The sequence below is a fragment of the Eutrema salsugineum genome, unplaced genomic scaffold (assembly GCF_000478725.1).
Source record: "Eutrema salsugineum unplaced genomic scaffold, Eutsalg1_0 scaffold_4, whole genome shotgun sequence".
NCBI classification, from domain to species: Eukaryota; Viridiplantae; Streptophyta; class Magnoliopsida; order Brassicales; family Brassicaceae; genus Eutrema; species Eutrema salsugineum.
The window spans coordinates 7,570,681-7,585,072 of NW_006256686.1; the positions used below are offsets into that span (position 1 = coordinate 7,570,681).

Sequence of the window (14,392 nt, forward strand, 5' to 3'; positions counted from 1 at the left end):
TGTGCCACGTGGTCCCTCCATTGCCGTTACCTTCCGGTGAAATACCAAACACTTTCCACTTAGTGAAGGTAGAGAGCCACTGCTTCTTCTTCTTCTTCTTCTTCTTCATCCACCACAACCAAACTCAAATCTCTCTCTCTCTTCCTATCCAATCCATGGAAGCAGCAGTGCCACGGCTTGTCTACTGTGGACCGGAGCCAATTCGCTTTACCGTCTCCTCCCGCCGCTCCTTCGTCTCCGGGATTCCTCACCGTCATCGCTCTCGACGGATTCTAGCCGTCGCTACTGATCCCAAACCTACACAGACCGGGTCACCAAATTCCACCACCGTAAACGGATCTTCTTCATCGTCTCCGTCAAAAGGAGTCAACAACAATGTTTCCACGGTTAAGATTATACCTCTTTATAATCCGTAAATTCATCGTATTCCCGATTTTGTGGCTGGATTTGGGGAAATTTTGATTAAATTTTGGTGTTAATGGTTAAATTATCAACAGAGAATCAACGATGTATCGAAAGAGATTAAAAGAGTGAGGGCTCAAATGGAAGAAGACGAACAGTTGTCTGCGTTAATGAGAGGACTTCGTGGCCAGAATTTGAAGGATTCAGTCTTCGCCGATGATAATATTCAGCTAAGGCTCGTCGAGGTAAAAAAATCCTTAGGCAATTCAGCTTTTTTTTTTTTTTTTTTTTTAATTTTTGTAGTAGTATTGATGTAGCATTTGTGATGTTTTGCTTCTTCTTCATTGGGGCTTTTGCAGACTGGTGAGAGCAGTGAGTTCTTACCTTTGGTATATGATCCGGCTACCATCTCGGCTTACTGGGGGAAACGGCCCCGTGCCGTTGCTAGTCGAGTTATCCAATTACTTTCAGTCGCGGGAGGGTTTCTCTCGCGTCTTGCAGGAGATATAATAAACAAGAAAGTCAAAGAGGTAATCTTCTGGTTTACTGCTTTTATCATAGAAAGGAAGCTAGAGCAGAAAAAGATAGTTGTGGCTTGCAGATTCTGGTGATCTATGTAGAATCCTTTACGTAGGATTGAGTGAATCAACAGTTGAAAAAATCCGTATCCTGTCTTTTAGTGTCTTCCTTGTCCCAAGCATGGAAGTGTATGATGTGGAAAATTGGCAGAGTCTATATGTGATTAACATAACGTTTTTTAGTTCCCTATGCCTTAAATCTTTTGAAACCTTTTAGTTCACAGTTGCAGTATTTAATTTTGTTAACGTTGCAGTTTTGTTTTGCTTGCAAGTATTTTTTATGCAGTTTGAGTCTCATTTTTCATCTGTCATCATTTTTCAGAATGAGGTTTCTAGGGCGATTGAATTGAGGGAAATTGTTACGTCCTTGGGTCCAGCGTATATTAAACTTGGGCAAGCTTTGAGTATTCGACCAGATATCTTGTCCCCTGCTGCGATGACAGAACTACAGAAGCTTTGTGACAAGGTATAATGATGCATTTTTGCCGTTCCCTTCATATGTTGTCATATTAATCTGATTTTCTCCTATTAGATTTTTCTGTCTAAGCATGGCTATACATGTGGTTGTTTTCTGTTTATGTGAAGGTCCCTTCATATCCTGATGATGTAGCAATGGCTCTTATCGAGGAGGAGCTTGGGAAGCCATGGTACGACGTTTACTCAGAGCTCTCTCCTTCCCCAATCGCTGCCGGTAAATTTTGACCATGTTCTTTTTATGCCCATCTTATCATTTTTAGTGGACTTATGTTCGGATGATTTATTGTTATTTTGTTTTTTCAGCATCCCTTGGACAAGTGTACAAGGGAAGATTAAAGGAAAACGGGGATCTAGTGGCAGTGAAAGTGCAGAGACCTTTTGTTCTTGAGACTGTGACTGTTGACTTGTTTGTGATACGAAATTTGGGTCTATTTCTACGGAAGTTCCCTCAGGCAAGGTTTCGTCTGACGGCTCAGCTTATGCACTTATTGTTCTCTTTCACCGTTCATCTCCATGACTTTCGACTCTCTCTTTCTTTTGGGAATATTCGTGCAGGTGTCAGTTGATGTTGTTGGACTGGTTGATGAATGGGCTGCTCGCTTTTTTGAGGAGCTGGATTATATTAACGAGGGAGAAAATGGTATATACTTTGCAGAAATGATGAAGAAAGATCTTCCACAAGTACGGTTCATAACTTTTCTAATGGACACTTCAGTTTTTCGTCTATATATGAGGCGACCCATCATAAGTATGTATTTGACAAGTACCTATGTGGGTTGACATTCTTGGAATGGTTCCTGATCGTGCAACAATTGATGGTTTCAGGTAGTTGTGCCAAAAACCTACCTAAAGTACACGTCAAGGAAGGTTCTTACAACACAGTGGATTGATGGAGAAAAACTATCACAAAGTCGTGAGAGCGACGTCGGTGAACTTGTGAATGTTGGTGTTATTTGTTACCTAAAGCAGGTAACACTTTATACATACTTGTTGCGGAGAGAAATTATTTTATTACCTAAAGCAGGTAACAAGGTGATGTGCATTTACATGTTCTTGCTAACACTGGTACTGTGTTGTGCTTCAGTTGCTTGATACTGGGTTTTTCCATGCGGACCCTCATCCTGGAAATATGATTCGTACCCCAGACGGAAAGCTTGCCATCCTCGATTTTGGTAATTAGCATTTTCGATTTCAGTATTCTAAAAATATGCATTTGGGTACACAGTTACAGTCAATATGGTGTGTGAGAAAAGTCTTTTTGTTGACAGTTTATGTTTGTCTGTTCATTGACAGGTCTTGTTACGAAATTGACTGATGATCAGAAGTACGGAATGATTGAAGCCATTGCTCATTTAATTCACCGAGATTATGATGCCATAGTAAAAGATTTTGTCAAACTTGGTTTCATCCCTGATGGGGTCAATCTGGCACCTATATTACCTGTCCTGGCCAAGGTTTTTGATCAGGCACTTGAAGGTGGCGGAGCCAAAAACATCAACTTTCAAGAGTTGGCAGCAGATTTGGCGCAGATAACTTTTGATTATCCTTTCAGAATTCCTCCTTATTTCGCCCTTATAATTAGAGCAATTGGTGTGCTCGAAGGGATAGCTCTAGTAGGGAATCCTGAGTTTGCTATTGTGGACGAGGCTTATCCTTACATAGCTCAGGTATTTTAAGACGAACTCTATTACATTTGTCTAGTAATTAGACTAAAAGTTTGTCCTTCTGGTTAATGTTTTTATATGATTTACCTTAAATTTTAGCGGCTCTTGACCGATGAATCACCTCGCCTGAGGGAGGCTTTACGATACACAATATATGGGAAAACTGGCGTTTTTGATGCTGAGAGATTCATCGACGTGATGCAAGCCTTTGAGACTTTCATTACAGCAGCCAAAAGTGGAGGAGGGGAAGATATGAATGGAGGCATGGCTGAGCTGGCTCTTATGCAAAACCAGGGAAGCAGCCTGGTTCCTTTGTTTCAAGCCAGTGCATCCCAACCGAACCAGCCAGCTCAAACAAGAGTCGCTTTGTCTTTTCTGCTTTCCGAGAAAGGGAACTTCTTCCGCGAGTTTCTACTGGATGAGGTACTAATGACCACCTAACATATATTGAATGAGAATTTGGACAATAACTTTGTAGACGCTAATTAAAATTGTTGTTCATGGCATCCTGAGTTCTGACAATTGTTGTGGTTACTCAACAGATAGTAAAAGGTATCGATGCAATCACAAGAGAACAACTGGTGCAGGCTATGGCTGTCTTCGGATTCAGAAACGCGACACCAATCTTTGGTATGGTACCAACATTGGGACCCTTCAAGCCAGCAGCACTTTTACCATCGGTGACTGAAGAAGACAAGGTCATATTGAACAACGTTCAGAAAGTAATCGAGTTCCTTACCTCAAGAAGCTCCATGTCGAATAACCCCGATCAGGTTAGATTCATAAATCTCTTAAAACCTTCTCATATTTAAGAAGAAAACTTGTGGAGTGTTGAACGTATGTGTGGTCAATATCGTTAAACAGGTCGTCGATGTATCTCAAGTGGTTCGAGAACTGCTTCCTGTGTTGCCTGGAATCTCTGCCACAGTACTGCCAGAGATTATGAGCCGGCTTGGGTCACGAGTAATGGCGAGAATAGTTCGAGATACATTTTTGTAAATATAGTGAGCTTTGTACAAATTGTGCATATACGTTGCATTTTAAAGTATACCTATAAAAGAAATATACAGCTGATTAAGATTGTTTGCTCGCCGTTAACACATATACTTCCTGTAATAATAACACAGGTGAAATGGAACAATGACTTTGTCTTGCCCATGTGGCCGTGTCCGAAAATGCAAGATTTTATTGACTGAGATATAAAAATTCTAGATTACACGGTCATATGACATGAACAGGCTTATTTGAAACGTTGGCTCCAGAAGCTGTTTTCAGTCACCATTAAAGTATATGTAAGGCAAAAGAAGAGGATGATTCAGAGTTTTTGATACATTGTCTCTCAGATCAGAGACTGGTGTTCTCAAGAAAAGAGTGGCAAAGACTGTTCTCCTGAAGCATACGATATGATACGCTTCTTAAGCGGCGAAATGTAGTGAGCCCCGTGAAACGCAGCCGCTCTGAACGCATTTAACGGTCCGAAATTCACTGCGTACATCTTCTGGATTCCGTCTAAAACCGCCATCATTGCTATATTTGCAGGCTTTCTCTCCGCTTCATATCGTTTGAGCAGATTCGTCTACAATATAACGGTCCAAACCAAATCATCAATGGGAAGTAAAACAAGAAGTAAACTTGGTTTTAGACTTGGAAGAATCTGATGAGGCGTACCTCGCCTATATCAGTGCCAAGAGCAATACCCTCAGCGATAGCTTTAGAGAGAGCAGACGCATCTGCAAATCCTAGATTAACTCCTTGACCAGCCAACGGGTGAACAGTATGAGCTGAGTCACCGACCAAAGCCACACGCTTTGACACATAGTCTTTTGCATGCCTTAAAGACAAAGGAAACATCATTCTCTCTGAAGAAAGCTTCACAACCTTTGGTGGAGTTTCGAACCTCTCCTTGGCAGATATGGTCACATCTCCTGTAAGCCAAGAGAGACTCCCCTGCGAACTCGTTTCCCCTGGATGTGGACCATATCCATAATCCAGAGCGTCGTTTACAGCTCTGATGAAGCCATCCTCGCTCATCGATTTGCGTTCTGACGCCTCCGTTGGATCCATAGTCCATACTATGTTGCTAAACTTGTCACCAATGGGAAGAAGCGCGATGGGGCCATTTGGTAAAAACCGTTGCCAAGCTGTGAAGTTTTCGACTGTGTGCTCAACTGTGCAAATGATAGCGTTCTGTGAGTAGTTCCATCCAGTTGTTTTGATCCCTGCCAACTCCCTCACACGCGACTTAGACCCATCGGCACCTACCTGCACAAACATTGTTAGACACTCGCAAACAATTAATGAGATTCAGAAATGGTTTCCACTCAAATCAATCAAACCGAGAAACGCATACAACTAGTTTTGCATAGACGCTGTTTCCATCGCTTAGCTCCAGCTTAGCAAGGCGGCCTCGCATATACAAGTCTGTTGTGGATGGAACTTCACCAAGACCAGTCAACGAAGAGCTAGGTAGCATATCCATCGCGTTTAACCGTGCGGGGTAAACAGTCTTCTGGAGATCTGATTCCTGCAAAATATCAAATCTCTCATTTATGAAAGTAGTAACTGTAAGAACAAGCCAAAACTGATAACTCTTTAAAGTCAGATAATCTGACTAAGAGGTTGAAGAAAGTAGTAAATGGTTGCAGACTTATAAGTATTCAGATGAAGACAGGTCTAGCAATATGGATAAGCTTTTTGGAAAGGTAGATATTTTAGCTATGCTTCATTTGTTGAAAAAAAAAATCAAATTAAAAGGACATGCAAGAGGCAAGTTCCAAGCATGGGCTCAAATAGCATATCCTTATTAGAGAAACCTGAAAGATTGCATCAAGATGATGAATAAAAGTTGGACGGACTCAAGAAAGCAAAATACCTGTACACAAGATAGCTGAGAACTCTGAAGAACTTTATTCTCCACAACACACCTGGATAATGTCAAGAAGGAGGACACGGCTATTATCATCATCAAGGATGCAGATGTATGCAGATATATACTTACCCCAAAATATCTTGATCGACATCTTTAGCATTGTATCTTGTATATCCAAGGCCCGTGTAGTCCCAGACCTAAAACCACAAAAAATAATGACTTTGATTACGTCTAGCAAATCATTATCAGTATATGCAGATCCTTCACAGAGTAGATCATACCTACATCTGATTCTAGTTTTGCTTTTAAGTTTACTTTATACTATCATAAGAAGCAAGCGGCGACAAAATCAAACCAACGATAAGCCATAAATAAATATGTTCCACCAAAATTATAGACACAAATCTTAGTGATCTATATGAAGTCACGCAGAGACAACCAATCCTTTAGGCTCTTTATTTGACGCAGTTAAAAGTATTCAGCAACCATCATAGAAAAGCTTCCTAAGGAATGTAAGAAGCTATCAATCATTACCTGCATTTTATCAAAATACGCATGTCGCTGTTCCTCAATGTATCTCCAAGCACCAATATCTGCATAATATAAACCAAATGCAAGCCAATTAACCAACCACATGATTCCAAAGTAATAACTAAAAATTATATCCATGGACTAAATACAAAGACTAGCTCAAATCTGGGTTCAAAGATGCAAAATCAGTATCTTAAACTTAAATGAACCATTTGGAAGCTCTTTTATCAGCCAATTCTAAAAAGGTCACCCCATCTTGAAAGAACAATGAGCAAAATGGTGAGAAGAAACGAGAAATTGCAGAAACGTATTGTTGCAGAAACATGCCTTTGAGGAAGGATATTGTTGCAGGTGTGACTGTACTGACTCTGGGATCAGGTGGGTGCCCTTTCTCTATTATATTCTTTCTCCCCAAAAGAGGATTATTATCAATAATAGCAACACTCAAGTGCTTTGTCAATGGCTTGCTTGCTAAAAGAACAACAAAAATGTCATATAACAAACAACTATTTATTTGTTGGCTGAGAGAGAGGTTCAAGACTAGCAACCATTGCTTACCCAATGAAGCAGCTAAAGCGATTCCAACCATTCCACCACCAACAATAGCAATGTCATGTTGCGGACTATCATTCATAGAATTCTTTTCTGCATTGCTCTCCTAAATCATTTAGTAAATGCGACTTTAAATTCTATAAGAATATATTTCAACATCCCATTTTAGAGATGTCTAAATATCTTGATGTCCCAAACATGATAAACTACACCACAAGACCACAGTGACAACTGAAAAGAGAAGACTTTGGATGTCAATATCCACACAACAGCTGCAAAGAGTTTTAGATATCGTACGACAAACAACAATATGCAAAATACGAGTGTCTATCCCGATATTTCCAAGAAAAGATAATTATGCAAATTCACAAGGGCATAAGAAGGAATCTTACATTAGAACCAGAACTAGAGAATTTCTGTGTCACATCAGTTGAACAAGTCCTCCGCAAAATCTTTGTTCCACAGACATTTGTCCCAAGTTTCCTTGCAAGAACCCTGTCCTAGAAGCAAATTACATCAGACAGAAAAAAAAAACAATCTTCTCTATTATCCAAGTAAGCTGGATCATAACTAAACAAATCGAAGCCAAAGAGATGAATCATAAACTGAACAAAACACAAGTATCAAGCAAGAAACCCAATTTTCTACACAGTTAAGAGATTGCTGGATTTGTTAGCCACCAGAAACATGATCACCAACAAATTGTTGAGGTTCTACAGTTATAACTATACCACGGAGCAGAGAAAAACGACGAACAACAAAGCTAATTTGCCACATAACCACCAAGTACCATTGCATGCTTCGAAATCATCATCAATTGATTAGCAAAAAAAAAAAAACAGATTGTACAAATTGAAAACGCGTTTAAACTGATGAGAATAAAATAGGGAAATGGAGGATGAAGAAAGAGCGAACACTGAACCTATTCATGGTATTGGCAGCTTTTGAGACAGAAATGAGAAGGTATGTGGACAAAGCTCAAGAAAGACGAAAACAAAAACGAGAAATCGGGTCGACCCGTGAAACCCACTTCAACTTTGTTCGCCTATAATTCCCGGGTCTTATCAGCAACATGAAATCATGTAGAAAAGCAGCGTCTTTTGTTGCTTAGAGAGGAAGTCGGAGAGAGTTTCGCCGGCAAGTTTAATTTAGGGATTTTCGGTCAGCGAATTCGGGTCGGTTTAGGGTTTAGTGTAGTAATTGTGGTTAATTACGATGTAAATCAAAACCCGGTTCATTATTAGACTGGTCTAACCGTCTAAAGGACTTTTACTTATGTGCCCCACGATCTCTATTTGTAATGATTTCATACTTACAGTTTAAAAAAAAAAACCTGCATAGAAGCAAACATATTGGTAGACAATATTAATTACTGAGGTCATGAAAAAATAATAAAAAAATGTATCTTCACCAAAGCTGCCATCACAAACTTTGTCGCCAATGGTTTTTAATCCTTATTGCATCAACCCAGCTGTGCTTACAGGCTAATTCACTAGAAAACCGTATTTCAATACATGCTTTTCGTATATGATATCCAACTTTTGATAGTCACACACTTATCTTTCCACAATTCCACTTGATTGATAACACTAGTATTTTCATTCGACCATCACTACAAGTTTATAGTTAATGTTTATTTTTGAATTTCAACTCATAATCTTTGACAATTCGTGCTTACACAAACTGTTCACAAAGCAAACAAAAAACAATAATTAAGCATTTAAGCTGAAGTATATATTGCAATTCTTACAAACTCTTACGTAAAATCCTTGGATTTTTCAAATATTTTTTCATATTTTCAGTTTTCTTGGGCTTTACTATAAAAATCCCTAAAACATCACACAAATTAATAATATATGTAACAAATATTTTTTTTTTATTGGTTTTTGCATTTTTAGTTTTTGTTAAGCCAAAATTTCGATAGTTAGAAAAGCAACATCGATGAAGATACAGAATCAGAAGAAATAAAAATTAGGTTCAGACTTAGGATGAAAAACTAAATTAGACATTTTATTTTAGACTAAGATAGTTTATATAGATTTTTCCTGACGTGGTGATTCGCGGTGGTTCACGGTAGTCGGTAGGTGTGGTTCACGGTGGTTGGAAATTTTTTTCCATATATAACTTTGCTACATTTTTTTATGCTGATAATGAAGCTCAAGATTTTATTTATAGGAAAAAATAGACAATGATAAAAAGATTTCTAAGCAGTTGTGTAGTGCTTGCGGAAAGAAACATAAACTATATATATTCAGGATGATGCAAAATAAATTTCTATCAACTACATCGTACTAAAATCGTACCACAATTCTTAATCCATTTGTCCCGCAGTGATGACATTATTAGCATCAAATTATGGGCATTTCTACTGTCTTTCACAAACTTTCCAAGTTCATGTGACATTTGCAATGACAAAATCTTTCTTTAGAGAATTGAAGTTCAATCCTTTAGATTTTAAGTTGTTCTAGATATTATGGGGTGAAAACAACATCCAGATCTCCACAAATTACTATTAAAGAAATTACACTAAGTGAATGTAAATTTGCCACTAGACATCTTCGGGTTATTGCAGGTATGGAAGTCCTAAAACTGGAAAAATATACTATAAACAATAGCTCTGTGAAAACATAAGTCGTGAAATCACTTTATCTAAACAAAATTAGGACATTTTGAAACGCGAAGTATGATAAAATTGAATATGTCGTTTTTAAATTTTGTTATCATATAATTAATTGTGTAATGATTTGCTGATGTTATTGGCTTGTTGTTACGGTATTTAGCTCGTGTTCTTCTTTGTAATCAAACTAATAAACAATTAATCAAAAACACTAAAAACTCTTTACCACTAAAAAACATTTTACCAAAAAAAAAAAAACACTAAAAACTCTATCGTTTTATTCTTTTCTTCTTGTGATTGTCACACTGCTGATAAAACACAACAAAGTACAAAACAGTTGTGATGAGTTTGGGCCAGAATGAATGAAGGCCCAAACCTGTGCGAATCAAAATCACGACATTAGGCCGAAATGAAGTTAAAGCTCAGCAAGTTGACAAACAAAAACTAGAAATCTGGTCGACCTGTGAAACCCTCTTAAGTCTTAACCGTTTGTAATTCCCGGCTATTATCAGCAACAGAGGAAGCAGCGTCTTTTGGCTAGAGAGGAAGTGGGAGATATAGTTTTGCCGACAAGTTTAACTCAGGGGTCTCAGTCAGTAAATTCGGGTCTGGTTTGGGTCACGGGTATTAATTGTGGTTATAATGTTTTAAATCGAATTCACTGTTAGACCGGTCTAAAGGAGTTTTTATTCAAGTCACAGATGACCCACTACATAGCAGAGGAAGAAAAACAGAACCGATGCAAGAGAGGCAAAATGAATGTTTTTACACCACGCTTTATCCAAAAAAATCAAAAGGAAACCTGAATCAACGCAAATTTATGAGTTTATGTTACAAATGAATGATGAGAAAAAGAGTCAAAGTTGAATCAAACAACTTCCCCATCAGAGTCGCTTCATCCAAAAAGCATAAACCTTTCTTCTTCAATGTCTTTTTCTAGTATTAAAAATGTTTCAAGACTTAGGCGTTGGATTTAGCTAACTTGCTCTGCCTTTTTACCTCGTTTGTGTTTCTGTTTCTCTTGTTTCCTTTTCTTAGATTCAACACTGACCCAAGTATAGCCTGCAGGGATAGCAAAAGGGTCTTCTTGTGAAGTTTTCGATTTACTGCTCGAACCATCTTTGTTTGATCTAGACCGACGAAACCACGAGTTGGTGAAGTCAGTAGCAGCAGCTGGACTCTCATAATAGCCAGAAGAAGCACTCGGGCTCGAAGGAGGCGTCTTAAACTCAGCTGGCTCAAGCTCTTCAAACTTTGTGAATGTAACAAGCACCTTTATCGTCGGTACCACTGGAATAGCAACCTATACAATTTCACAAAACAATTTCAGTCAAAAGTGATCTTGAAGCACACCAGTTAATTACCCTCTTAAACATTGACATACCTTGACTGGAAATGTTCCTGTGGGAAGTTTTGTGGTAAGAAGCTCTCTAAGACGACGAATTGCCTTGACTTTGTTTGCGAGTATGTCAAGCAAAGGAAGCAGCTCTTCTGTTTGTAATGGGAAGTTTGGAGATAGCCAGAGAACAGGACGTAACCCTTTCTTGTATTCGCTCTCGTGGTGAGTCTTAGTCGAGACTGATGCTCTCGGCTTCCTATTAAGCTCATTATCTACTGAGTGTCTTCCTGGCTTTATCTGATTAGAATCTCCCAGAAGATTGCTAACTTTCTCATTCACACAAAGAGAGCTTCTCGGAGGCGCATACTGAATCTGCTTCTCCTGTTTAGTCGTCTCTTTTCTTCTCCAACCTCCTAACCACCCTTTCTTCTCCGGTTTCTTGTTCGACTGACCAAAATCCACATCAGTCAAGCCATTCTCACCATTGACGTTTGGGAAATCTGGTAAATCCAGCTTAAGAGCAGCCTCTAGTTGCTTTTGCTCTTCATCCGTTAGAACATCGCAGAGATCATCATCTGCAACATCGTTCTCTTTATCAGCAGAAGACGATGAGCCAGGAACTTTCCTAGACTTAATGCTAACAACAACATTGTTCATCTCATAGACCTTTGCTTTCCAAGGACCAACCATCTCACTCTTCTCCTGCCTCCTCCAATTCGTCTGCGGATTCAGAACCGCTTGCGTCACATCGATCCCGGGTCTAAAGATACTGCTTTTACACATCCCAGCAACTTCTTTCCTGACCTCTTCCTCCGAAGCTACTCCACAAGCACCATCCAACGCATTCATCACTTCTTTATCCTTATGATTCACCATGTAAAGCGACCCACGAGCAATCTCACCATCCTCAGACCCATCACCAAGAAACAGTATACTCTGATCAGACCGCTGAATCTTGAACCCATCAAAACCAGCCATGGTCATATCAGCTCTCAGATTCGACCCAACTTTCCAAACCTTGTAAGTATCAGACGGCGCAACCTTGGAGACAAAAGGCACAACAGAGCTCTCAAAGTGAAAACTCATCTCCAAGTAGAAATCCTTCATCTTGCTCATAGTTGCTATCAAACGAGGCAGCCTCCTACACCACTTAGCCCAAGCAAGAGGCTGATAATGCCTCACGATTATCATCGCTATCGTCTCTTGCCTGCTGCAAACAGCTTCCTGCAATGCGTTCCATCCATCCTCGTTCTGCAGAGTCCAATCAGCTCCAGCCACCATCAGCATCTCAGCTGCGTTCGCATCGCAGAGCTTCACGGCTAAATGGAGCGGCGTGTCGCGGCTTGGAACGTCTCTCCTGTCGATTACGGCGGAGATGGCGTCGGATTTCGCTTCCTCGGCTAGAGAATCTGCTTCTGATTGGATCTCTGAAGGATCTCGTGGCTTTGGGAGAGAAGAGAGTATTGACCTGAGGCTAGCGTAATCTCTTGAAGCAACAGCTTTGTGCACAGAGCTGTGTAAGTACTTGGAAACATCTACGTTCTCCATTTTTGATCAGAGATTCGGAATACCCAGATCGAAATTTCTCGACTTTCGAGCCCGACGAAGCAGAAATTGGATCAAAATCTCAACTTTGAAGCTTCGGATTCACATCAGTAGAAGTCAAACTAAGAACGATTCAGTCAAAGATCAAAATCCCCTCCTGGAGAAACAGATAAACCCTAATTGGACTTTGAAATCAAAATCGACGGAATGAAAAGAGAATCCGACTTTATAGACAAAGAAAATTGTGGGTCCAAATCAAGAAATCGAAAGATTCAAGAAAGTTCTAACCTTTTTTTTCTTAGATTCTAACTTTCTCCGCAAGGAAGAAGAAAATGACGTCTTTACTCCATAGCTTGCAGCATTTTCTCTTTATACTCCTTTTCCTGTATTATCGCATTAACGTCTTCTATAATCTTCTTCTCTTCTGTACTGTTTCCCTAGAGAGAGAGAGATTCTTGTGATCTAATCCAGATCAGAGAACACGAGGAAGACGCATGTGGGCGCGTGAAAAAAAAAACACAGAGGAATTTAAAGAGTGGAGAAACAAAAAAGAATCAATCTCGAGATTGTGTCTTTGGAAAAATGAATAAAGAAAAGAGCGATTGGATCAAGTAGAATTAGGAAAGAAAATTTGAGGAGAAAAAATGAAAAAGGGAGAGATATTTAAGAAATGAGGTTGAGAGAAAGGAAATAGGAATCAGTCGTGAATATGACATGTGCTTAACTCTGCTTAGTGGGAGGGAAGCAAGCAGCAAATCCAGACTTCAAAGACACATTGACACTGAGAAATTTATTTCAATTTTCAAGTATTTATATCCATATATAAATAGAAAATAATAAAAATATCAAGTTAATTAAGAAAAATATATGGTAAAAGTAAATAAAAAACATAAAAGTGTTGTAATACTCTCTTCTTTGATCTCTCTTTGAAGTTGTTTTTCTTAACTCTCTTTTTCATTCATTTCTCTTCATCCATTTTTCTTACAACCTTACATTCTTCTTCTCTCATGCATATAGAGTAGTCACCAACTATTACTTTTTTTTCCTTACTGTTCTAACACCTTAACTCTAGGACTTAGACTCTCTTACACAAGCCACACTACATTGATCATTACATTTAACTACTCTTACTATTGTTGCTTACTTGCTTAAACTATAACAACTCTTATAGCTTCTACTTGCTTCTTTTGCAGGTTTCTTAACAAGACATTATTCTCCTGGGCCTAGTAAAACGCAGTCCATTATTTCTTCATAGGCCCGTTGTAGACAGTAAGCCCATCTCCTCCATTGGTTGACTTTTGCCTCTTGACCTCTTCTTCTCTTTCTTCTTCACGACACTCTTCTCCTTCTCGACCTCTTCTAGTTTCTCATTGAGTTTGATTCTTGGTTTCTCTTTTCTTTTCAGACCCAATCAAAGGATCACTGCTCAACAAAAAGAGATAGGATAAAAAGATTGGAATGATCAAATGATTTTTTTTATTAAAAAAAATGTACAACAAAAATATGGAAACAGAGTGGCAAACATAACAATGAGATGTAATTTAAGAAAAAAATAGGAAATGAGGTCTGACCCCAAAAAATGAATGAACACACTAGAAAGTAGAATGTGGAAAATTAGACAATAGTGTGTAATGTATATAATTATTTGTTGTATATTATGAATATGTTTCTAAATATATCAAGATAATATAATACATATTAATTAACTTAATATTTTTTTTTTAAATGTGTTATAAGTTATATATAAATAAGTTAGTTAAAGAAGAATTTTTTGTGTGGTGAGGAAGAATATGATGAATGCCTATGTCATAGCGGGGG

The 14,392-nt window shown here is 38.7% G+C and overlaps 3 protein-coding genes across 3 annotated transcripts; 1 reads left to right on the top strand and 2 right to left on the bottom strand.

The window, feature by feature from the left end:
• The first annotated feature begins 38 nt into the window (after positions 1–38).
• On the top strand, positions 39–4,279 carry LOC18013773 (uncharacterized protein sll0005). The gene is made up of 13 exons (XM_024153975.1): positions 39–386; positions 498–647; positions 762–932; positions 1,303–1,446; positions 1,566–1,671; positions 1,761–1,909; positions 2,013–2,138; positions 2,283–2,426; positions 2,542–2,629; positions 2,751–3,124; positions 3,221–3,544; positions 3,664–3,894; positions 3,986–4,279. Exons 1-13 carry the CDS (start codon positions 156–158, stop codon positions 4,118–4,120), a joined length of 2,373 nt encoding a protein of 790 aa, XP_024009743.1. The 5' UTR covers positions 39–155; the 3' UTR covers positions 4,121–4,279.
• Positions 4,277–8,207, bottom strand: LOC18013774 (ubiquinone biosynthesis monooxygenase COQ6, mitochondrial). The gene is made up of 10 exons (XM_006418752.2): positions 7,996–8,207; positions 7,466–7,568; positions 7,080–7,179; positions 6,849–6,992; positions 6,525–6,583; positions 6,120–6,187; positions 5,994–6,045; positions 5,472–5,645; positions 4,790–5,383; positions 4,277–4,697 (listed from the first exon to the last, which is right to left on the bottom strand). Exons 1-10 carry the CDS (start codon positions 8,001–8,003, stop codon positions 4,482–4,484), a joined length of 1,518 nt encoding a protein of 505 aa, XP_006418815.2. The 5' UTR covers positions 8,004–8,207; the 3' UTR covers positions 4,277–4,481.
• Positions 8,208–10,431: 2,224 nt separating this feature from the next.
• LOC18013905 (ankyrin repeat domain-containing protein 13C) lies at positions 10,432–13,092 on the bottom strand. The gene is made up of 3 exons (XM_006418753.2): positions 12,863–13,092; positions 11,075–12,731; positions 10,432–10,993 (listed from the first exon to the last, which is right to left on the bottom strand). Exons 2-3 carry the CDS (start codon positions 12,575–12,577, stop codon positions 10,664–10,666), a joined length of 1,833 nt encoding a protein of 610 aa, XP_006418816.1. The 5' UTR covers positions 12,578–12,731; positions 12,863–13,092; the 3' UTR covers positions 10,432–10,663.
• Positions 13,093–14,392: the final 1,300 nt, after the last annotated feature.

Bases quoted from the DNA above. Each gene is read 5' to 3' on its own strand.
- LOC18013774 (XM_006418752.2), bottom strand. The intron at 5,646-5,993 runs GTATTTTGCTTT...GATATTTTGCAG, and splicing joins CTCAGCTATCTTGTGTACAG to GAATCAGATCTCCAGAAGAC. The intron at 4,698-4,789 runs GTACGCCTCATC...GTTATATTGTAG, and splicing joins TTGGCACTGATATAGGCGAG to ACGAATCTGCTCAAACGATA.
- LOC18013773 (XM_024153975.1), top strand. From the start codon at position 156: ATGGAAGCAGCAGTGCCACGGCTTGTCTACTGTGGACCGGAGCCAATT. The intron at 2,630-2,750 runs GTAATTAGCATT...GTTCATTGACAG, and splicing joins GCTTGCCATCCTCGATTTTG to GTCTTGTTACGAAATTGACT. The intron at 3,895-3,985 runs GTTAGATTCATA...ATCGTTAAACAG, and splicing joins TGTCGAATAACCCCGATCAG to GTCGTCGATGTATCTCAAGT.
- LOC18013905 (XM_006418753.2), bottom strand. From the start codon at position 12,577: ATGGAGAACGTAGATGTTTCCAAGTACTTACACAGCTCTGTGCACAAA. The intron at 10,994-11,074 runs GTATGTCAATGT...GAAATTGTATAG, and splicing joins CAGGAACATTTCCAGTCAAG to GTTGCTATTCCAGTGGTACC.